The 26,736-nt window shown below is 37.8% G+C and overlaps 1 protein-coding gene across 3 annotated transcripts in view; it reads left to right on the plus strand.

Moving 5' to 3' along the window:
- ncoa7b (nuclear receptor coactivator 7b) overlaps positions 1–26,736 on the plus strand; it is a 51,368-nt gene that overhangs the window by 6,882 nt on the left and 17,750 nt on the right. For 2 of the 3 annotated variants that reach the window (XM_079831924.1, XM_079831925.1), the window contains exons 4-9: positions 11,424–11,494; positions 12,843–12,950; positions 13,039–13,131; positions 17,433–17,558; positions 18,980–19,164; positions 24,897–25,576. In XM_079831924.1, the coding sequence (XP_079688050.1) occupies positions 11,424–11,494; positions 12,843–12,950; positions 13,039–13,131; positions 17,433–17,558; positions 18,980–19,164; positions 24,897–25,576 (1,263 nt within the window). The remainder of the gene's footprint in view (positions 1–11,423; positions 11,495–12,842; positions 12,951–13,038; positions 13,132–17,432; positions 17,559–18,979; positions 19,165–24,896; positions 25,577–26,736) is intronic. The other variant, XM_079831926.1, reaches the window with a different exon arrangement.

Below are 26,736 nucleotides of genomic sequence, written 5' to 3' on the forward strand. Positions count from 1 at the left end.
GTGAAATATTACCGTAATATTTCTTATTTTATTTTTTTATTTAGTAATAATAATAAGAATGTAATTTCTTTAGTTCTCAGGATATTTTAATATTTATAATAATAATATTTATTTATTTTATTTAGTAATAATATTATTTCTTATTTCATTTTTAGTAATTTTTATATTTTGAATAATAATAATTCTTATTTTTTTAATATTTTTATTTAGTAATAATTAGGGCTGTCAAAAGATTAATCGCGATTAATCACATCCAAAATAAAAGTTTGTGTTTACATAATATATGTGTGTGTATTCTGTATAATTATTATTTATATATAAATACACACACATTCATGTATATATTTAAGAAATATTTGCATGTATATACATTTATATAATCTATAATATATATAAATATAAATGTTTTATATATAAAAATAATATTTTCTTCTTAAATATATACATGCTTGTGTGTGTGTGTGTGTATTTATATATAAATAATAATTAACAGAGTACACACACATATATTATGTAAACACAAACTTTTATTTTGGATGCGATTAATCGCGATTAATCTTTTGACAGCCCTAATTATTACTAAATAAAAATATAAAAAAAATAAGAATTATTATTATTCAAAATATAAAAATTACTAAAAATGAAATGATATTATTACTAAATAAAATAAATAAATAAATATTATTATTATAAATATTAAAATATCCTGAGAACTAAAGAAATTACATTATTCTTATTATTATTACTAAATAAAAAAATAAAATAAGAAATATTACGGTAATATTTCACTGTAAAATAAAAAATATCATGTATTTAAGAAAAATAATATAATAATAAAAATGTATTTTACACTTTGGATGCGATTAATTGCGATTAATCTTTTGACAGCCCTAGAAATAATGATAATAATGATGATGATAAATCTTATTTTGTATTTTTTGTATTTTTATGTAGTAATATTATTTCTTTAGTTTTTTTGTATTGGTCATTTGTTTTATTTAATAATAATACGTTTTTTGTATTTATTTATGTATTTTATTTAGTAATAATAATAACAATATTTCTTTAGTTTTTGTATTTATATAATAATAATAATATTTCTTAAGTTTTGTATTATAAGTGTGTATTTTTTTGTAAAAATAATTATTTAGTTTTTTGTATTTTTTATATTTAATTTTGTAATAATAACAATTATTATTATTTATAAATATTTAATTATTATTAACATTATTATTATTACGTATTATCACAATATTTTGGCCAAAATGTTCAACCCTACAAACACACTTTCTTTTTCAAACATTTTAAATTGGAATCGCAATCAATAAAAACAACAACAACAACAATTTAGCCAAAAAAACACTGAAAAAAGCAAACAAGACTTTAATAAAATGATGTTTTTTTTAGTTAAACCCGTATATTCTGCAGGATTCTTTCATTGATAAGGTTTTGATCTAATTGTGAGAATTATCTTTATTTGTATTGATAAATGATTTGTCCCCTACTCATGTGACCTCGATTACAAGTTGTGGAGCAAAATATGGCATTTTTTAATGCAAGGTTATGAATATGACTCCTGAAGCGTTCACAATATGACCAGGAAGTCAGTTTTGAGATCATTTAGCAGACGCTTTTATCCAAAGCGACTTGCATATTGTTGCCCTGGACTGTTTTAGTGTCTTCTATCGCTCTCATTTGTAAGTGCTTCAGTGAATCTGCACAGAACATGTGACGTTTGAGACTGTGTTTGTGAGGAGCACAGGAAGTGATGCGCTCTGAGTGTTGTTGATCTGAGTCGGACAGACAGGAAGAGGCTCAGCGCTTCGACCAGAGCACACAAACACCGGCCCACAGAGTCAAAGGTCACATTCTCTTCAGGAAGTTACACTAAACCAGATGATGGTCTGAAATAAAATCACGCAGACTAGCCGTGTGTAAAGAGCAGAACATTCACATGAGACTGTAAGAAACCAACCAGAACTCCACTGGTAATAATACTAGAATTCAGAGAGCCGTGTTATTAGCGACACCGGTGGCCGTTTGGTGAACTGCACACTAGGGGTCGGCCGATATGGATTTTTTAGTACCGATACCGTTTTATTTTACGGGCTGACGGGCTGCCGATTTTTAGAGCCGATACTGCTTTTGCTCCCTCAATTTACAACATAAAAATGACACAAAGATCATGATGATAACAATTTACAATTTAAAAAAGGAACATTTATTGAACTAAAAAAAAACAATATCTAACAAATAGTAAAAACAGGTGAGGTAGAAGAAGAAAACAAAAGAGTTCAGTGGTGAAAATAAATATTTAAGCATAAATAAAATAATGACACTATTGCACACAGTATCAACAAGCGAGCAGCATAATAAAGTGCACACTGACTGTACTATACTTCATTTAAAACTATTTACAACCTAGACATTTAATGGTTACACTCTAAAAAATGCTGGGTTAAAAATAACCCAAGTTGGGTTGAATATGGACTAACCCAGCAATTGGGTTGTTTTGGCCCAGTGGTTGGGTTAAATGTTTGCTAAAACAACCCAATTGATGGGTTAGTCCATTTTCAACCCAACTTGGGTTATTTTTAACCCAGCATGTTTTAGAGTGTAGGTGCACTTCACTGAATCTCCTGTTGAGCAACACCAGCGGTAATTCAGGAGAAAATCTCCCAATGCTCCACGTGAAACTTCAGTCTTTCCACCTTTTACCATCGTGTCAATTCTCAATTGATTTTGATTAATATGCGCGAGGGAGAGCGAGAGAGTCTGAAGACGGAGAGAGCTGCCCTGTGGACGCCTGTCTGGAAATAATGCAGGGGGAAAAATATTTGTATCGTCCGATACACGTAAAAATCGCAAATATCGGCCCGATATATCGGTCTAACACTACTGCAGACACTTATTGCTCGTGCGCTCGGGCTACAGGCAAAACAAGTGAAAAATGTACATTTGAGGTTTTCACAAAAAATGAGTCTCATTAAAGGGTTAGTTCACCCAAAAATGTAAATTCTGTCATTAATTCCTCACCCTCATGTGGTTGGACACCCGTCAGACCTCCGTTCATCTTCAGACACAAATGAAGATATTTTAGTGTAAATCTGATGCTGAGAAAGGCTTCAGATAGGCCTCCATTGGCATTCAGTACATTTACACTCACAAGACCCATAAAAGGCACTAAAAACGCCGTTACAAAGTCCATCTCACCACAGTGACTCTACAATAATCTTACGATGCGACGACAATAGTTTTTGTGCGCAAAAAAAAAACAAAATAACGCCTTTATCCAGCTTGTTCTTGTCTTCCGTGTGTGTCTCCACGACGCATGCGCGAGAATATGAGCAGATCCGGCGTTCGGACACATGACCCAGAAGAGATTTGTTTACGAGCAGAGGAAGACGCGCGTGTCTCAGCTGTTGAATTCTACATTGATCGTGCTTTAGGTCTCGGTGTAGTTCTCAAAATGGGGTAAAGTGGCATTTCATGGATTCCCGAACGCCGGATCTGCTCATATTCTCACGCATGCGTCGTGGAGACACACACGGAAGACAAGAACAAGTTGGATAAAGGCGTTATTTTGTTTTTTTTTTGCGCACAAAAACTATTGTCGTCGCATCGTAAGATTATTGTAGAGTCACTGTGGTGAGATGGACTTTGTAACGGCGTTTTTAGAGCCTTTTATGGGTCTTGTGAGTGTAAATGTACTGAATGCCAATGGAGGCCTATCTGAAGCCTTTCTCAGCATCAGCTTTACACTAAAATATCTTCATTTGTGTCTGAAGATGAACGGAGGTCTGACGGGTGTCCAACCACATGAGGGTGAGGAATTAATGACACAATTTACATTTTTGGGTGAACTAACCCTTTAAGCCCTCGACTAGCAATCCCAATGCTCCAAAATAACAATTTAACGGGCTGATGAATTGAGAAATCTAGGACTGCAACAACGAATCGATAAAATTTGATAATTAAAGGGTTAGTTTTTTTCCCCCCACATTTTTTTATTTATTTGAATATTAATTTTCAGCTTCGAAATTCGTTTTTTAAAAACTATTCGAATATATATTCGAATTTAGAATATTCGTTGACAGCCCTAGAGTGAGTAAAATTATGCGCAATACCCGCATCAAAATTCAGACCCTGTATGGTATCCATTTAATATCGGTCCTTCGGTATTAGATTGTGCTACCGTACCGAAGACAAAATTGTGGTATCGAGCCATCCCTAGCACACCGACAGACGTAAAAGTGTCATTTAAAAAAAAAAAAAAAACGCCTTGGGTTCGTTTTTTGTTTTGATGCCAGCAGTTCACAAATTGGCAACACAAAAGGTGATTAATACATAAAGTCTTACACATAGCCTGTTTTAACAGTTTGTACTGTACTGTACTGTATCATGCTTTTTGGTGATATGGATGTGATGAATCTTTAGCATCATGTGACGGCTGTGGATGTGGATGTGGGCGTCTCTGGTTTCAGAGGAGCTCGTGTTGAATGACACTCGTATTGTTCTTTATGTTTGACATACATCAGCAGTTTCTCATTACTCAGCTGACGTCACTGTATAAACAACAGCGCTTTATGAGTCTTTACAGGCGTTGGTGACAGCTGGTGTTCTGTTATTCTTAGGCTGGGTGTCTTTATATGGACGGCCATGTTTATTTATTAATATTTCAAATAATTTTCTCATAATATACAATGCACATCACCACATTGTTCAGTGATTCTCAAACGACTCGATGGATAAATCGAATCCGTGTCCTGATAATATAAGCCTCAGGTGCCACTTCACTCGCTGGAAAGGTGAAGACGTGACACATTGGCGTTACATTAAAGTCCCGGCGAGTCCTTCACATAAACTTCAGTCTACAGCTTTCATTGAAAACCCACGGGGATCTCGATTTTTGGCTTTGTTGCCTGCAGTTCACACATTGGCAATGCAAAAAGTGATTAAAGATGTCCTGAACTGGCTTTTTAAATTTGTTTATACTGTTGTCTGAGGTCAACTTATGACGTTTGTGTGGTTTGTACATTCAGAAACATCATCATTCATGAATCAGTGATAGGCTATTTTCTGCCCTGGTTTTGAGGCTCTCTGAAAAACGCTCGGGTTTGATGGGCGTGTGCCGAACTGAAGACTTGGAAGTAAACGCCCACGGCTATGATTGGATAAGATTTGTATATTTACTGAGCTTCAGCTTCCCTCAGTCCCAGGAATCGTCTGGGGTAAATGCTCGGAGGACTCGCAAAATATCAAACTAACACAATGATTAAATCACACACACTCTCGCGGACACACACACACACACACACACACACACACAGCCACACGTTTGTTTTTGTGAAATGTGGGGACATTCCATAGGCGTGATGGTTTTTATACCGTACAAACCGTATTTTCTATCCCCTTACACTGCCCCTAAACCTACCCATCTCACACACACACACACACACACACACACACACACACACACTGCCCCTGCCCCCAAACCTAACCATCACACACACACACACACACACTGCCCCTGCCCCCAAACCTAACCATCACACACACACACACACACACACTGCCCCTGCCCCCAAACCTACCCATCACACACACACACACACACTGCCCCTAAACCTACCCATCACACACACACACACACACACACACACACTGCCCCTGCCCCCAAACCTAACCATCACACACACACACACACACTGCCCCTGCCCCTAAACCTACCCACACACACACACACACACACACACACACACACACACACACACACACACACACACTGCCCCTGCCCCTAAACCTACCCATCACAGGAGACTGTGCAGTTCACTTTCTGTGAAAAAACCTCATTCTGTGATTTATAAGCATTTTGAAAAGTGAGAACATGGGGAACGTCCTCATATTTCACCCTCTTTTTGTAATACCCATGTCATTATACACATTTGTGTCCTGATATTTCACAAAAACATGCTTACACACACACACACACACACTCACTCACTCACTCACACACCCACTCACTCGCTCGGACACACACGCACACACTCACTCACTCACTCGCACAGGCGGACGGACACTCATTCATTCACTCACTCGCGCAGACACACAATCACTCACTCGCGCGGGCGGACACACACACACACAAACACACAAACACACACACACACACACACACACACACACTCATTCACTCACTCACTCACTCACACACTCACTCACTCGCGCGGACACACACACACACACACACACACACACTCACTCACTCACTCACTCACTCACACGCTCACTCACTCGCGCGGACACACACACACACACACACACACACACACACACACTCACTCGCGCGGACACACACTCACTCACTCACACACTCGCACACTCACTCACTCGCGCGGACACACTCACTCACTCACTCACTCACTCGGACACACACTCACACACTCACTCACTCGCGCGGACACACACACACACACACACACACACACACACACACACACACTCACACACACACTCACTCACTCACTCGCGCGGACACACACACACACACACACACACACACAGGCGGACGGACACTCATTCATTCACTCACTCGCGCGGGCGGACACACACAGACACACACTCACTCGCACGGGCGGACGGACACACTCACTCACTCGCGCAGACACACAATCACTCACTCGCGTGGGCGGATACACACACACACACACACACACACACACACTCACTCACGCGGACACACACTCATTCACTCACTCACTCGCGCAGACACACAATCACTCACTCGCGTGGGCGGAGACACACACACACTCACTCACTCGCGCGGACACACTCATTCACTCACTCACTTTCGCTGACACACAATCACTCACTCGCGTGGGTGGACACACACACACACACTCTCTCACTCTCACGGACACACACTCACTCGCACGGGCGGACGGACACACACTCACTCTCACTCTCTCACACACACACACACACACACACTCACACTCACACACACTCGCGCGGACGAGGAGACACACACTCACTCACTCACTCACTCGGGCGGACACACACACACACACTCACTCACTCACTCACTCACTCGGGCGGACACATTTAATTATTTTATTTGGAATGACAAATACTGATTAAAGCAACACAGCATCCAAATATTCATAAAGAGCTTATCATGTTTAACCTGGCAATACAGACAATGTAAACAGTCCCGACCACATCAGTCAATGGGCTATGGGTAAAGATGACATCGTCTTCTCCACACATGCAGACTGCCTATGATTGCTGAAACAGAGCAATATCTGGCTATTTGCTTAGAGCTCTTTTTACTCAGTCCAGCAATCTGCAAGCCTCGGACACATAATCTGTGCACATGCCCTAAGCTACCCAAGATAAGAACAGTTAGTTTGGTCCTGTAGCCACACACTGCCATAGCATTTGTTAACGGCTGGTACTTTAACATTTTCTCAGAAAAACACAAGTCCATGTAAGCATCAAAACAACAGCCTACTTCTAGAATCACGATATCTTTAGAAAGTTCATCAATGACTACAATGTCTGGAGTATTTGGGTGTTCACTTAGAGCACTTTTAAGAAAGTTGATATTATCGTTCAGGTTTGAGAACCAGCTGGTTTGAACAGTCTTATTTACGTGTATTGCACTTTGTCCAGAAACTTTGCGCAGTTCTTGAGCTATTGTGTTTACGATGCGATCGTGGCGCGCGATGTAAAGTCCTTTGAACGCAGGGCATCCGCTCATTATGTGCGCTGTAGATTCCATGATCTTATCTCGGTGTAGTAAGCAGAATGGTTCGTGATGTTTTGGAAACCACAGGGAAAGATTGTATTTGGTCGGGAGTGTTTGTAGCCTGGCTTTAATAACAAACTTTAGGATACCGTCGTTTACGGCTGAGTTTTGTAACGCAGAGTGAGAGACTGTATGGTCCGCGCTCTGCAAGCATGCCAGCTTTCCTTGAAGGCGCAGGTTAAGCCAGTAATCGCGCTGTTGTGTTTGAAAGTACTGAAGGATTTCATACCTGCACGTCCGGCTGTTCAGCTTCTTACCGTGATGAAGAGTCGCCTCAGCATACACATTAAGATCCATAATCTGTGCATGGCTGATGTTCACCTGCTCCCCGCCAGTATGTGCCCAGTTCAACTGTATATTATTGTTGCTGCACAAGTCATTCAGATCGGGCCAATCCGAACGTACTCCGAATCCCGTAGCCCTGGTGTCCAGCTTTCCGCTAGGTTTCTTTCGGAAGCCGAGGAAGCCCGATTCTCCGACTGCAGAAAAGGGGACCTTACGTTTGCTCAGATCCAGCACCAATGAGCGCCGGGCAACTTCACGAACTGTAAGGTCGTCGTTATTCAACATATGCAGTAGATGCTGTACTCTGGTCGCTGTATAAATCCATTCAATGTTGGGAATCCCCAGTCCCCCTTCGGATTTGCTGATAAAGAGAATACTTCTTGTCGTGTGTGTATTGAGATTTAACCATTTTCTTACCAGTTGCACGGTCTTATTGTTCAGCTCCGTCAGATGTTTTTTAGCGATGTGGACGTTGGCAAACATAGTGCTATGTCCCGAATGGCCTGGAGTTTCATGCAGATCGGTAGAGGACACTGGTCTATCAGGTCCAGTCTGCTGCAGTATTCTTTACAGATATCGCTCACTTGCTCTTGCCATTCTCCTGCAACATTAAACAAATGTCCTAGATAACTGTACGATTCATGTCTTGAATAGACTCTAATTGTGCTTCCGGCGATTGTAAATGATGGAGGCTGATCATACTTGGCCCTATACCATCTATTGCCCCCGCTGCGTCGCTCATAGAACACCGCACATTTGCTGTTCTTAACTCCAAGTCCAGACCATTGCAGGAAGCGATCGGTGTATGACAGCATGTGTGTAATGACATTCTCCTCTCTTGATACTATGAGGACGTCATCGGCAAAAGCCTGAACTGGGTTTGGAGATGTAATGTCAAGCGGGGCAAGAGAACATAACCACTTCAGCCATTGGTTTAAGGCCAGTACGAAATTCACGGCACTCCACGGACACCCCGTCTTAATGCCAACTTCGAGTTTAACCGGTTTCGTTAGTTGATGTCCGCAAATCACTTGTAAAAATGAATTATCGTACACATTCTTGATTATATGTATATACTGTTCCGGCAGCTTTATTTCTTCAAGGGAGTGAAGCATTACGCTATGTGGTAGAGAACCAAAGGCGTCTCGAAAATCGAGGAATACCGCATAGAAGCGGGAGGATTCATGTTTAAAATCATCAATGGCAGTTTTCAAGCAGAATACGTGCTCATTCATTCCCTGCCTCTCTATATATGCTTTCTGTTTGGGTGACAATGTTCCTGATTCCACTAGCCAAGGTAAAATCCTGCATAAAATGCACTTCATAAATACCTTGTATATAGCGGGGAGCAGCGATATATCCCTCCAGGTGGAGGGATCTTCTGGAACGTTGTTTTTCTTGGGGATCCTGTATATAATAGCCCCCTTCCAGGAATCGGGAACTTTCCGGTTGTTTAAACAGACATTAAAAATCTGAGTGAGTGTCACTATTGAGAATTGTTTTGTTGCCTTAAGTACTTCATAGGTGACACCGTCTGCACCGCATGCTTTGTTATTCGGGAGGCTGCAGAGCACGGCTGAAATCTCCTCCGCGGTGAAATCCGAGCTTACGGGATAACACCTCGGGTCTTCCAGGTCCAGAGCGCCGCTCCACGGAGGACTGCTGGTCTGCTGGTGTATCTGTGCTGGCTGGCATTTCGCAACATAATACTCATAAACGTTATTGACGTCGTTTATCGCAGGTGGGGGATCTGGGTAAGTGCTGTTATTTAGAATGATATCAATTGCCTTACTCCTACGGTGATCCCAAAGATAAGCTAGTTCGTTTCCGCTCACCACTCTGGTTTCTCTCGTGCTGCTGGAATTCGTCGCTTTATTGAGCGCCGGCTGGATGGTTTCCCGTACGAAGCGCAGCTGCTGATTTATCCATTCAATGAGCGTCTCTGGATCCGGCCTCGGTGAGAGCGTTCTACAGAGGGGGAATTTCCGAAGAATTCTTACGGTGTACTTTAGCAAAGGTATTCCTAATGGTCTCCCATCTTTATGAGTTGGTGTGTAGGATCCATTCCTGTAGTATACTCCACATAGGATGGTTATAAGTTTAGTCCAGTGACGCGGGTTGTTTCCGGTGAATTGTACTGTTTGTCTGTCATTAATTAGTTTCACATCCAGGGTTTTCCTGAACTCTCTCTCCTGTACCTGAAAGTGCATCCACTCTTGATCAGAAAGTGGGCGATTGTACTGTTCAAAGTTCGGCCAAGTGGCGTGCAGATGGTTACTTTCAGGACAAACATTTGTCGGGTCATGGATTCGCCATCCGATATTACGGATCTTACCGCTTCTTAAAGCAGCTTTGGTTGCAAACTTCAGGGTTGAAACCACGCACATTGTAAGTAGTCCTGATATTAACATGTTCAAGCTCTTTCTGCGTTTTCGCCGGCAGCTACGACGGGTGTAGATGTTAACTTTCTTAGTGCAGCATGTCAGCGTGAAGCGTGCGAGCATGCCGCCGCCGCCATGACTCACACACACTCACACTCACACACACTCGCGCGGACGAGGAGACACTCACTCACTCACTCACTCGGGCGGACACACACACTCACTCACTCACTCACTCACTCGGGCGGACACACACACTCACTCACTCACTCACTCACTCACTCACTCGGGCGGACACACACACTCACTCACTCACTCACTCGGGCGGACACACACACTCACACACACTCGCGCGGACGAGGAGACACTCACTCACTCACTCGGGCGGACACACACACTCACTCACTCACTCACTCACTCGGGCGGACACACACACTCACACTCACACACACTTGCGCGGACGAGGAGACACTCACTCACTCACTCACTCGGGCGGACACACACACTCACTCACTCACTCACTCACTCGGGCGGACACACACACTCACTCACTCACTCACTCACTCACTCGGGCGGACACACACACTCAATCACTCACTCTGTCTCTCTAAATCCCTCCTTTCCGGGAGCTACTCTGCTCTGATTGGTCAGACAGAAAACACCTAAAGACACATCTCTTCCAGCAGCACCTGACCGATCAAGAATAGCACTTATCATTCTATTCATTTTCTGTCTGTCTAATTAAAAAAAAAGAAAAAAAAAAAAAAAAAGAAAAACTGTCCTGTGTGTTCTGAGCTAGATTAACTGAGACTTGCTACAGCACTTGCATACTGTTGCCCTTGACTGTTCTAGTTGCTTCTTTTGCTCTCATTTGTAAGTTGCTTTGGATAAAAGCGTCTGTTAAATGACTAAATGTAAATGTAAGAACTGTTCCTTTTTAATTTCAGATGTCAACAGTAAATTGAGCAGCCAGACCAAGAAGGAGAAGAGCAAACCTCCAGGAACCGTGTCGTACACCGTGAGTTCATGAACACCACTCTCTCACTGGATGATCACTAGGGTTGGGTATCGTTTGGGTTTTTTTCGATTCCGGTGCCAAACCGATACTTTTAAAACGGTACCGGTGCCTGAACCGATACTTAAAAAAAAAAAAAGGGCCACAAAACGAGGTGGAGGAAATTAAATGGCTTTTTATTTATTTATTTTTTATTTAAATTGAACCATTTATTAAAAGTTTAATGTATACTTAAATGTATGAATATAAATAAATACAAAACACAATTGACTTATTTACAAATTCACAGTAAAACCTAAGCCACCTAACCCAACTACAGGCCTAATATAACTCTAAATAACAGTAATAACAGCAGTCGTCTGTATTCTTGATCTGCTACTAACCAGCTTCGAGCTTCAGCTTTATTTTGAAATATGATCATATTCTCTGGCTAAATATTTTAGAACGCATCGCCTTAATGTTTCCATGGCGACGCGTCATGTTTCTCACATGACACACAGCAGCTGCAATAGCGCTGACAGCTCAGCTGTATCGGGTTTATTTCGTTGTCTCTTTTTATTAAAAATATTCACAAACTTCTTAACTGTGTCACGAACTATCTGATGTTCAAATGTGTGAGTGAATGTGTGTTAGTTGATCTATAAAGCGCAATGGGCGGCGCCATGTTAGTTTGCGCCTCAGAATCGGATCTGTCGGATTTACAACACTTGAGTTCATTCATCTCACGAAATACATGAAAGTAAGTGACCGGTAAACTGGAAGAAGAATAAAGTAAACGATATAGTTACTATATAATGTGCATACATCTGATGTGAATAAAACACGTAACGTTAGTCAAATTATAACCGTCTGAAAGGATTGTCATTGCCGCTTTCATAGACATCAGTGTGTGTTTTTTGCTAGTAACGTTAGCCTACTTATGAGCATTTAAATGTCTGAAACCTGAAATAAACATGATGTGGTTGAAAACACTGAATAGTTGTCATGAGATGTGGTTGAAAACACTGAATAGTTGTCATGAGATGTGGTTGAAAACACTGAATAGTTGTCATGAGATGTGGTTGAAAACACTGAATAGTTGTCATGAGATGTGGTTGAAAACACTGAATAGTTGTCATGAGTTGTGATGTGACCAGCGCTGAGCGTCTGTCTCTGGCTCGGTGCAGCCAAAGCGCGAAAGCACGTTTGAATTTTGGCACCGAAATGAGGAACCGAAATCTACGTTCTGATTCGGTCCGGTACATACCGGTTATATAAGATATGGCACCGGGTTTCGGTACCCAACCCTAATGATAACATAACTCTCCTCCTCGTTATTGTGATGTTTCACTGTAAATGTGCCGATCGTCAGGTCGGGCTGACGGACTCTCTGAACAGCATCGCTCTGAAGTTCAACATCACTCCCAATAAACTGGTGCAGCTGAACCGGCTCATGTCGCACAGCCTCGTCCCGGGACAGGTGACTCTCTCTCTCTCTCTCTGGGCCTTTGACTTCTGATCCACTAAAGTCCAGAACTTCACCTCTCACTGTACTCCATCCCTCACAGAAACTGTTTGTACCTGATGTGGACCAATCAGAGGGCGGTTCTCAAGTCAATGGTTGCCCTGAACGTCTCACAGCGTCAGAGTCAGCAGAGAAGGTACGTTTTTATCATGTTTTTCATAAAAGTTATGGACACATAAAACATATCCAACATGAATTTCATTGCACAATCCACATGGTTTAGCGCTTGGTACACACTGGATTTGATGAAGCCATCTTCAAAGCTATAGCCTGTTGCTCTAACCCTCTGGTGCTCTGAAATTTCGTTTTGAAATTTTAAAAATCACAGCTTCATCGGAATGATATGAAACTTGGTGACTTTTCTAGCATTAGGTCTGTAAACACACAACAAAAATTGGGGTCATGATTCGAACATCCTAATTGGTCTTAAAAAAACACTCCCACTTGTGCTCTTCGGTCAAAAATGACCACCATAGGAAATGAATGGGAAATCTGCAAAAACACAAATTCACAGAAAAAATCAATTTCTAACCAAAAAAAATTTTTTTTAAACTTTATAATAAATAGTCTTTGAGATTTTTTAAATATATATTCAAATCCATCACAAAAAAAATAATTAAATGTGTTCAAAAGAGAACTAGTGAATTCTCAAGCCTCTCCATAGAGACCTCTAGTGGTTACACACATGGTTGCAGGATTTCTTAAATAATTCCAAAAGAGGCGCTAATCTGCCTTAAAAAATTTTTTTTGAAGGCCTAGTCTCTATTTTAACCTGAAATACTGCAATAATAATTTTTTTTTTACAAAATAATATTTTTGTATATTTTTCAATGGCAAAAATAGACCATAATTATTGCATAAATATTAAAAAAATACCATCAAATCATCTCAAAATACAAAATTAAAAAGAAAAAATATTATTGAAGAAAAATAAATTGCATTGGTTTTACTGGGGTGGAGGAAGTTTAATTTTTAGGTGTCCGGTCACTTATGACCGTGAAGATGACCAATGCCACCCCTAAAAGAAGAGCAGCAGAGGGTTAAACCGGCGTGTTGACTCAGATTGTTCGAATATTACAATTAAATAATACTTAATTGATATGTCATCCTCAATAAACCCGTCTCCTGCGTGTTGCCTCCGATCATTCGAATATTGCACTTTAATAATTATTTAATCAACATCATCCTCAATAAACCCGTCTCCAGCATGTTGCCCCCGGTCCCTCGAATATTCTGATCTATTATGACCTCTGAGCTGTAAAGCTGCCAGAATAATAATAATCATACGCTGTTTGTTAATTGGCCAGAGGAGAACTGCCCCCCCGACTGAGCCTGGTTTCTCCCAAGGTTTATTTTCCTCCATTCTGCTCCTGATGGGGTTTGGGTTTCCTTGCCACTGTTGCCTCTGGCTTGGCGTGCTCAGTTGGGGACACTACATTTTTCAACTAAACATCGAAATACATCTAATTAATAAACTAAATTAACCATTTAGACTAAATTACTGATCAAATTATTGATCTAAAGCCCACACTGTCACTGTATGATAATTGAAATGAACTGATGACATCAGCATTTTTTCCAGAATGGCTATACAGCTGAATAAAATTATGCTGCATTATTTTCCTGTTTAACACTGTAAAGCTGCTTTGAAACAATCTGCATTGTTAAAAGCGCTATATAAATAAAGCTGACTTGACCTGACTTGACTTAAACCGCCTGCCACTCATACAACGGTTTGTGTAATTTGACAGAGACTTGAGTTTTTGATGGCAGAACCGCAGCTATTGGCTCTAAATGACACATGAGACACAGTTTTATAACGACCTGCGAACCCACGACCTGCCGGTTCAGGACTAGCAACTTCACACATGAGGAGGAGGGCCTTCAGTCTGAGAATTAGGGTTGGGTTACACATTTGAACCGTAACCAACGATATCTTTTTTCGGTACTTTTGGGATGTTTACATCAATAACTGTAAAGAACCTGTAAGTCATTTATAAAAGTGTTATTGACATTACACCAGAGCTGCCCTGCTCTCTGTCTGCCATCGTCTGTGATGTTTGATTACTGTAATATTTACTAGTATATAGTTAATTTAATTCATAAAAACAACCATATTATTATTTTTTCTTTTTTAATTTAATTTCTATGAAAATATTTCCCACATATTATGGGTTATGTATTTTCTGGTAATCAAATGAAGACATAAGACATTAATTTAATGTATCTTTTAATTTAATTAAACTTTTTTTGTCAAATAAAGCTGCACAACTGAGCTTTATACGGTTAAAATTAAAACATAAAGAAAATGTTTAATTTATTACTTAAAAAATAAAAAGTTGATAATTTATTATTATTACATTAGTGCTAGTATTATTATTACATTGAGACGTATCTAAATTCTACTGTACAGTCATTTATTTGTCAAGTTAGGCCGAACTTTTATTTTGACGAGTTGCCGTGAAGACCTTTGAGTTTCTGTGTGTTTATGATATGACGGTCGTTTTTCTCAAATGAAACGGTGAAAGATGAAAGATGATGTTCATGTCCTCATATGAGAGGCAGAGATAGAAACATGTGACCGTCACACGCGATTCTGAGTGAGAGTGTGTGTGTGTGTGTGTGTGTGTGTGTGTGTGTGTGAGGTAAACCCATAGACTGTAAACCGCGCGTCTACGCATTCATTCGCACAGAGACACGCATGATTCGTATTTAAATGGTCTTTTTGTGGTTTAATATTCACAGACACTCGTCTATATCACCAGATGCGTTCTCAAGTACCAACATTTGGTAACGATTGGTTTAATGTGAATTGGTACTCGATAGTACAGACGTAATTCGGTCAGTGCCCTTAAAAGTACGAGTTCGGTACCCAACCCTAGTGAGAATGAGCTCACAAGAGTATGTTTACCAGATTAGCATGCTAAGATAACGTGATGTTAATGTAGCTTATGCTCAACCTGATAGCTGAAGAGCCACATTAGAAAGAACGGCAACTGATTAACATGCGATTCAATTAGCATGCTAAGCTAACTAGCATAAGGCAACAAACACAGGCAGGGTCAACTGTAGCGAATATCAAAAATCCATTCAGTCGTTTCTGTGCAGACAATTTTGGACAACATCGGACAAAGTTTGAAGAAGAACTAGCGAAAAAACTGGTTTTCATTCGCTTCAATATGACGGATGGCGAAGAAATCAAATTTGAAAGAGATATTGCAAAAAATCGTATATCTCTGCAACACTAGATGGCGCTGTGTTCAAACCTCCCAGGTACCTTCAGGACATAACAATGGTGAGACCTACCATTTTTTGTACCAATATGTCAAATATTTTAAACGATATTGCAATTTATGACAAAATTCAAAATGGCGGACACGTGGTTTAATCCGATCCACGGTATCCACGGATTCGACATGACACTGCGAATCTTTCAGATCTCATGATGTTTTTTTGAGTCAAACCTATCCCATGATGCACTGCACACAACATAATTGAATCTGTAATGTACACTATGATTAAACTTGATTTATTGATTTTAGGGCTGTCAAAAGATTAATCGCGATTAATCGCATCCAAAATAAAAGTTTGTGTTTACATAATATATGTGTGTGTACTCTGTTAATTATTATTTATATATAAAAACACGCACAAGCATGTATATGCTTAAGAAAAATGTATTATATTTATATATAAAATATTTATATTTAATATAAATTATATAAATGTATATACAGTACATACATGCAAATATTTCTTAAATATATTCATGAATGTGTTTGTATTTATATATACATAATTATTATACAGAGTACACACAAATATATTATGTAAACACAAACTTTTATTTTGGATTCGCGATTAATCGCGATTAATCTTTTGACAGCCCTAATTGATTTATGTTGTTGATGAAATATTCAAATACTGCGTAAACAGGTGGAGAGTGCATGTTTGAACACACAATTCATTATTTATGGGGATGTTGTAATACGGTATATCAATAAACCAACTAAACTAAAACCATAAAATCCATCCGTTACGTAAAATAAAATCAATTTTTACTGAAATAAATACGAAAAAACGACTTATTTGAAATAATAGCTGAAATAAAATAAGTTTTATTTTATGCTATTTTGAACTCCTGAACGAACTTTTGGCCTGCTTTTGTCCGAAATGACGTCACACCAGTTGGTTCTTTGATTTCGCTTGACGTACAACCTTTTAAAGTGCTTACATTTCCAGTATACTGCATTCTGAGGAGTCGTCATAAGAAGCATCATGAATAATTCAGTTATTGCTGACTCTGTATCAGACAGTGCTTGTGTGTGTGTGTGTGTGTGTGTGTGTGTGTGTGTGTGTGTGTGTGTGTGTGTGTGTGTGTGTGTGTGTGTGTGTGTGTGTGTGTGTGTGTGTGTGTGTGTGTGTGTGTGTGGACAGGACGGTGACTCGAGCAGCAGGTCCGGGCGTCCCGTGCGCAGAGAGGCGTCTCCGCTGTCTGAAGACGAGAGTCCGGCCACCGTCAAATTCATCAAGATGAGCTGCAAGTACTTCACTGATGGCATGGTGAGGGTCACATGATGCTGAGGGTCACATGATGCTGATGCTGAGGGTCACATGATGCTGAGGGTCACATGATGCTGAGGGTCACATGATGCTGAGGGTCACATGATCACTACTGATCCTCAAAGTTCACTAAATCCATTCAGAAACATTTGTTCTGTCCATAATTTAATTGCATTAAACGGATCTCTGATTGTGCTTAATATTCACCTGACATACTAGTAAACATGAAATAATCTTATTTTAGTAAGGGTTTTTTTTTTTTTTTTTTTTTTTTCACATTTTGCTACCATTTTTTAAAATTAATTAATTAATTAATTTATTTATTCAAATATTTGATTTATTAAATTATTTGATTTTAACTTATTTATTCTCCTTCATTTTTAACTATATATTTACTTTATTATTATTGTTTTACTTATTTATTTATTTTGATAAACTATTTGTATGCTTTTATTTGAACTTATTTATTCTCCCTCATTTTTAATGATATACTTATTTTAATTTTAATTAAAAACATTTTTACTTATTTATTTTTATTTATTTATTTAGATTCAAATTAGTTGATTTATTAAATTATTTGATTTTAACTTATTTATTCTCCTTCATTTTTAACTATATATTTACTTTATTATTATTGTTTTACTTATTTATTTATTTTGATAAACTATTTGTATGCTTTTATTTGAACTTATTTATTCTCCTTCATTTTTAATTATATATCTTTTATTTTATTATAATTTTTTTATTAAATATTTTTAAAACAATTATTAAATTTTTCACTTAAATTATTTTCAGTACCGTTTTATTTATCTTTATATTATTTATTTATTTTGATGAAAACTATTTGTATGCTTTTATTTGAACTGATTTATTCTCCTTCATTTTTAATGATATACTTATTTTAATTTTAATTAAAAACATTTTTACTTATTTATTTTTATTTATTTATGTAGATTCAAATTAGTTGATTTATTAAATTATTTTATTTTTACTTATTTATTCTCCTTCATTTTTAATCATATATTTAATTATTTTCACTACCATTTATTTATATATTATTTATTTATTTTTCTTAGAACTTTTTGATTAAATTCTTTTATTTCAACTTATTTATTCTCTCTTATTTTTAATGATATACTTTAATTAAACACATTTTTACTTATTTATATTTATTTATTTATTTAGATTCAAATTAGTTGATTTATTAAATTATTTTATTTGGACTTATTTATTCTCTTTTATTTTTTTATTTTTATTTATTTTAATGTTTTACTTATTTATTTGATGCTGTCATTAGCTAATGTGTAATTTAACAATTAGCCTATTATGGGATGTCACACCGTGTGACTAATGTCTGTCCTGTCAGTGGTGATTATGGGATGCACTCCTCCACTTTCTTGAACTGAGCTGTGCTTTCTCAGGGTGTTGTGGGAGGAGTGATGATCATAACGCCCAATAACATCATGTTCGACCCGCACAAGTCTGACCCGCTGGTGATTGAGAACGGCTGTGAGGAATACGGCCTGATCTGCCCCATGGAGGAGCTGCTGTCTGTGGCTCTGTATGACGACGTGTCCCGCATGAAGATCAACGACGCCCTGCCATCGTAAGCACACGCCATTCGCTCTTCTTCTCGCTTTTCTTCTCGCTTTTCTTCTCGCTTTTCTTCTCACTTTTCTTCTCGCTTTTCTTCTTTCGCTGCCAGAAACGAGTTTTGTTTTAAAGGTCCTGTTCTTCGTGATCCCATTTTTCAAACTTTAGTTAGTGTGTAATGTTGCTGTTAGAGCATAAATAATACCTGTAAAATTATAAAGCTCAAAGTTCAATGCCAAGCGTGATATTTTATTTAACAGAAGTTCCCTTTCAAAGCCTACAGCGAACGGCCGGTTGGGACTACATCTCTACATCCTGCTTTAATGACGTCAGTAGATCAGTTTGTCGAATAACCTCCGCCCACAAGAACGCGCGAGAAAGGGGGCGTGGTCTTGTTGCTCCCGCGTGGATAATAGGAAGTGTTGCGTTCGTTTGCGTTCGTATAGTTTGTTTGTCGCCATGTCGTCGAGACGCTGTTATTTTCATCCCGGAGTCAAGTCACCTTTGTTTGGCTTCCCCAGGGACGCTGTACTTAGAGATTAGATTAGATTCAACTTTATTGTCATTACACAAGTACAAGTACAAGGCAACGAAATGCAGTTTAGGTCTAACCAGAAGTGCAACAGCAGCAAGTGCAGGATATACAACGTTTGCATAAGTGCAGGACATGGATATGTACTGAATATATATAAATATATCTATAAATAGAAAGATGGTTAATACTATAAACAGAATTTACAGGTGGATATGTAATATAACATACAGATGGTTATTACTATAAACAGAATTTACAGGTGAATATGTAATATAACATACAGATGACTATTACTATAAACAGAATTTACAGGTGGATATGTACTATGAATATAATATAATATACAGATGGCTATTACTATAAACAGAATTTTACAGATTGAGGTATACAATGATATGTTAGGCTAAAATTAGGAATATGGCAGTGGATTAGGGTAGTGCAATAAATTATGGACAGAAGCGATCCGAAAAAAAGTGTAAAAGTGCAGTGGAAAGTGGTTGCATATTACAGTTAGAAGTACAGTGCAAAATACAGATGTAAACAGTTGGTACTGTAAATAACAGTCGGCAGTGCAAATGAGCATTATCCAGTTAAGATATGGTGGTGCAGAATGCATAAGTAAACAGTTGTTACTGTGATAAACAGTCGGTAGTGCAAATAACAAAGTGAAGGAAGATGTGAGGTAGGAGAGTTATCAGTTTATGAGGGAAGTGGATCAGCGGGGGTTTGAGTTCAGTAAAGAGACAGCTCTGGGGAAAAAACTGTTCTTTAGTCTGCTGGTCCTGGTCCGGTGGATCCTGAAACGCCTGCCGGAGGGCAGGAGAGAAAACAGTCTGTGGGCTGGGTGAGAGGAGTCCTTGAGGATGCTGCGAGCTCGATGCAGGCAGCGTTTCCTCTGGATGTGTTCGATGGCAGGCAGTGGAGTCCCTGTGATGCGCTGGGCAGTTTTCACCACCCGCTGCAGTGCCTTGCGCTCCGCAACAGAGCAGCTCCCATACCACACTGCCACACAGTTGGTCAGGATGCTTTCTATTGCGCAGCGATAGAAGTTCACCAGGATGGCCGAGGAGAGCTGATTCTTCCTCAGTGTCCTCAGGAAGAAGAGGCGCTGGTGAGCCTTCTTGACCAGGCTGGAGGTGTTGGTCGTCCACGACATGTCCGCCGAGATGTGGATCCCCAGTAGGGTTGGGTATCGTTTGGGTTTTTTTCGATTCCGGTGCCAAACCGATACTTTTAAAACGGTTCCGGTGCCTAAACGGTGCCTGAACCGATACTTTTTTTTTTTTAAAGGCCACCAAACGAGGTGGATGACATTAAATGGCTTTTTATTTATTTATTTATTTATTTATTATTTAAATTGAACCATTTATTAAAAGTTTAATGTATACTTAAATGTATGAATATAAATAAATACAAAACACAATTTACTTATTTACAAATTATAATTGACATATTTACAAATTCACAGTAAAACCTAAGCCACCTAACCCAACTACAGGCCTAATATAACTCTAAATAACAGTTACAGTAATAACAGCAGTCGTCTGTATTCTTGCTCTGCGACAAACCAGCTTCGAGCTTCAGCTTTATTATGAAATATGATCATATTCTCTGGCTAAATATTTTAGAACGCATCGCTTTAATGTTTCCATGGTGACGCGTCATGTTTCTCACATGACACACAGCAGCCGCAATAGCGCTGACAGCTCAGCTGTATCGGGTTTATTTAGCTTTTTCTTTTTATTCAAAATATTCACAAACTTCTGTGTCACGAACTATCTGATGTTCAAATTTGTGAGTGAATGTGTGTTAGTTGATCTATAAAGCGCAATGGGCGGCGCCATGTTAGTTTGCGCCTCAGAATCGGATCTGTCGGATTTACAACACTTGAGTTCATTCTCGTCTCACGAAATACATGAAAGTAAGTGACCAGTGAACTGGAAGAAGAATAGAGTAAACGATATAGTTACTACATAATGTGCATGTATCTGATGTGAATAAAACACGTAACGTTAGTCAAATTATAACCGTCTGAAAGGATTGTCATTGCTGCTTTCATAGACATCAGTGTGTGTTTTTTGCTAGTAGCCTATATGAGCATTTAAATGTCTGAAACCTGAAATAAACATGATGTCGTTGAAAACACTGAATAGTTGTCATGAGATGTCGTTGAAAACACTGAATAGTTGTCATGAGATGTCGTTGAAAACACTGAATAGTTGTCATGAGATGTGGTTGAAAACACTGAATAGTTGTCATGAGATGTGGTTGAAAACACTGAATAGTTGTCATGAGATGTGGTTGAAAACACTGAATAGTTGTCATGAGATGACGTTGAAAACACTGAATAGTTGTCATGAGATGACGTTGAAAACACTGAATAGTTGTCATGAGATGTGGTTGAAAACACTGAATAGTTGTCATGAGATGTGGTTGAAAACACTGAATAGTTGTCATGAGATGTGGTTGAAAACACTGAATAGTTGTCATGAGATGTGATGTGACCAGCGCTGAGCGTCTGTCTCTGGCTCAGCCAAAGCGCGAAAGCACGTTTGAATTTTGGCACCGAAATGAGGAACCGAAATCTGCGTTCTGATTCGGTCCGGTACATACCGGTTATATAAGTACCGGTGCCATATTGGAACCGGATTTCGGTACCCAACCCTAATCCCCAGGAACTTGAAACTGGAGACACGTTCAACAGCCATTCCATTGATGTGGATGGTGTCGTGTGTGCCTCTTGACTCCTTCCTGAAGTCCACGATGAGCTCCTTCGTTTTGGTGGTGTTGAGGAGCAGGTTATTATCAGCGCACCATGTGGCCAGGTGCTGGATCTCCTCCCTGTAGGCAGTCTCATCGTTGTTGCTGATGAGCCCAATCACCGTAGTGTCGTCCGCAAACTTGACGATAGAATTAGATCCATACACAGGCTTACAGTCGGCGGTGAAGAGGGAGTAGAGAAACGGGCTTAGCACACAGCCCTGTGGTACACCAGTGTTGAGTGTGATGGATGTGGAGCAGGTGAATCCAGATCGAACATTCTGGGGTCTGTCAGTTAGGAAGTCCAAAATCCAGTTACACATTGAAGTGTTGATGCCCAGGTCTCCAAGTTTGGCTATTAACTTGGATGGGATGACAGTGTTGAATGCTGAGCTGAAGTCAACAAACAGCATACGTGCGTAAGTGTTTTTATTGTCCAGGTGAGTGAGCAGAGAGTGCAGTGCCATGGAAACTGCATCCTCTGTGCTCCTATTGCTGCGGTAGGCAAACTGGTGTGAGTCCAATGGGGATGGTACACTCTTAAAAATGAAGGTTCTTTGCCCAGGGTGTATGGTTCCATGAAGAACCTTTAATATCCAAAGAACCTTTCCATTGCACAAAAGGTTCTTTGTAGTGGCAAAAGGTTCTTTAGACTATAAAATGATTAGAAAAAAATGGTTCTTTAAAGAACCTTTCACAAAATGGTTCTTCAGGGAACCAAAAATGGTTCTTCTATGGCATCGCCGTGAAAACCCCTTTTTGGTTCTTCCTGGCACCTTTATTTTTAAGGGTGTAGAGAGTCTTTTAGGTGTTCCAGATCATTGAGCGCATGCATCCCCGTTATGGTGAGAGGCGCGACCTTTCCGGTAACGTGCGCTCTGCGTGCCCTAAGCTGCTGTCCAATCACAACACGGGAACCGCTGGCACAATCAGAACTCGTTACGTGTTTCTGAAGGAGGGACTTCATAGAACAGGGAAATCTTTCAAGCCGTTTTGAGGACAGTGAAAACAGCGGTATACAGATCAGTACATTGTGTGAAAAATACGTTATATTGCACACTGTAAACACAATCAAAGCTTCAAAAAAACACAAAAAACGGGACCTTTAAAGTTTAGTGTCGGCGTTATATATAGGGGTGCATAGATCAAATTATTTTGTATATTATTTATATTTTAATTAATAAATATTTCGTTTTGTTTATTTTAATTTGTTTTAATAAATTAATTATATTTTAAATGTTTTATTTATTTTAATTTATTTGTTATTTTGATTAAAACTATTTGATTTTAATAATTGACTGTTTAAAATGTTTTATTTATTTTTAGTTATTTATTTTGATTAAAACTATTTGATTTATTAAACTTATTTTTTCTCTTTTATTTTTAATTATATATTAATTAATTTTTATTTTTTTAATGTTAAATATATCATATTTAACTGCTTTTATTTTCAAACCTTATTTATTCTCCTTTATTTTAATGATATATTTATTGTAATCAATTTATTTTATTTTTTATGTTTTATTTATATATTTTTTATTTATTAACTGCTTTTATTTGAACTTATTTATTATCTTAATTATATTTAGTTTCATTTTAATTTTTATTTATGTTTTACTTATTTATTTTCCTTCATTTTTAATTATATATTTATTTTTTACATTTTTATTTTTTAAATGTTTTATTTATTTTAATGATAAAGGACGCCCTGCCATCGTAAGCAGCGGCCATTTCGTTTTTCTTCTCGCTTTTCTTCTCGCTTTTCTTCTTTCGCTGCCAGAAAAGAGTTTTGTTTTAAAGTTTAATGTCGGCGTTATATAAAAACAAGGCTTTTATTATGTAATGTGTGAGCTGCCTCTTCCTGTGTCTTTTAACGCTTCTGATGTCTCTCGGTTCGGTTTCTGAGGTCACCGTTTTGGTTCAGTAAATATTTAGGGGTGCATAGATCAAATTAAATTAATTTTGGTTGATATTTTAACACTGTCTAACCAATACCAGTCCAGCTAGTTGTTGGTTTAATTATTTATATTTTAATTAATACATTATTTTTTTATTTTAATTTGTTGTAAACAATTAATTATATTTTAACCCTTATATTCTAACCCTTCCTCCCTTCCTTCCTTCCTTCCTCATTTTAACCACACATTTACAGAATAAGTCCAGTGGTTTCAAAAGCAAGTGATTTTAATGTTGCGTGTAAAGTATTTGCATTTTTAAGGACGAATCAAAATGATTTGCGCGAATCAGCTGTAATATTAATTGTAAGTCCTCCTCTTTCTCTGTCAGCCTCTTTTTCATTCGCCCCGTTTTGACACCACACATCACTTATGTTTTGTCATCTTTATTTGTCATATTTTATTTTAATTTTTTTGTTGTTTTTCTCTCTTTAATTTCACCATCTTCCCCCTCATGATGATGATGATGATGATGATGATGATGGTCCGCGGTAGTGATGAACCGCGGGATCTCTGTCCGTTATACAGGCCGGGCGAGTGGGAGGAGCTTCCCTCTGAGCGCGATCTCAACCCTTTTAGCCGCTACGAGGCTCTGGGAGCGCCCAACCGGCCAATCATATTAGACGATATCGAATCGGCCGTCTCGGAGATATCAGAGTGCCAAATGGCGGACAAATCCCCATCGGATGAAGGTTTCACTGAACTGGAGCTGCTCCAGGGCGACACTACCAGCTCCGGCCAGGAGGGGGCGGAGCTACAGGAGCACAGGAACACACCCACCCGGATGTCAATGGACCAAAAAGACAAATCCATGAGGTCTTTTCATGCTGAGGAAGATGAAGACGAAGGTCTCCACAACCGCTCCACAGATGACAACGACAAGCTGCAACCCGCACTGATGCATGATGGGAAGGAGGCTGCCACACAAGTGGACGAGGTGACCAAAACAAGGGCGGAGACGTTAGTTAATGGTGTCTCGGCAATCGAGGCCAACGACCAAAAAAGGAAGGTGGCCCCAGAGGACTCTGGGAAATGTAGTCCGCCTGGACCCAATGTGCAGGATAATAAGGGACCAATCGCAGACGCGGAGCTTTCTGACGCGGAGAAACGCAGACGGGCCAATGAGGCCGAGATGAAGTCGTGGCTGCTGAAGAGAATGCAGAGACCAATCGAAGGTGAGTTTTGTTTTGATTGACAGGACAGACCAACCAATCACAGCCAAGGACTGTTTTTGAGCATGCAGTTTAGTGTCTGCTTTGCTGTCAACAGGCACACATTTAAATGTTTTACTTATTTATTTTCAGTCAAAACTATTTGGTTTATTTAATGCTTTTATTTAAACTTATTTATTCTTTTTTATTTTTAATTATGTATTTTATTTTATTTTTAAATTCATTTATTTATCATTTTTTTATTTTGATTAAAACTATTTGATTTATTAAATGCTATTTTAAACTTATTTAATGATAAATTAAATTTTTAATTTTTTTGTTTTCTTTAATTTTTATTTATTTATTTATAATAAATAACTGCTTTTATTTTTCAACCTTATTTATTCTCCTTTATTTTAATGATATATTTATTTTAATAAATTTTTTTAATGTTTTATTTATTTATTTATTTATTTTTATTAACTGCTTTTATTTAAACTTATTTATTCTTTTTTATTTTTAATTATGTATTTTATTTTATTTTTAAATTCATTTATTTATCATTATTTTTATTTTTATTAAAACTATTTGATTTATTAAATGCTATTTTAAACTTATTTAATGATAAATTTAATTTTTAATTTTTTTGTTTTCTTTAATTTTTATTTATTTATTTATAATAAATAACTGCTTTTATTTTTAAACCTTATTTATTCTCCTTTATTTTAATGATATATTTATTTTAATAAAAAAATTAATTGTTTTAATGTTTTATTTATTTATTTTCTATTTATTAACTGCTTTTATTTAAACTTATTTAATCTCTTTTATTTTTAATAATGTATTTATTTATTTTTACATTAAAAAAAAGTTTTATTTTCATTTATTTATCATTTTTTTATTTTGATTAAAACTATTCGATTTATTAAATGCTATTTTAAACTTATTTAATGATAAATTTAATTTTAAATTTTTTTGTTTTCTTTAATTTTTCTTTATTTACTTATAATAAATAAGTGCTTTTATTTTGAAACCTTATTTCTTCTCCTTTATTTTAATGATATATTTATTTTAATCAATTTATTTTATTTTTTAATGTTTTATTTATTTATTTATTTTTTATTTATTAACTGCTTTTATTTGAACTTATTTATTATCTTAATTATATATTTAGTTTCATTTTA

This window comes from Gobio gobio (genome assembly GCF_949357685.1).
Source record: "Gobio gobio genome assembly, chromosome: 12".
NCBI classification, from domain to species: Eukaryota; Metazoa; Chordata; class Actinopteri; order Cypriniformes; family Gobionidae; genus Gobio; species Gobio gobio.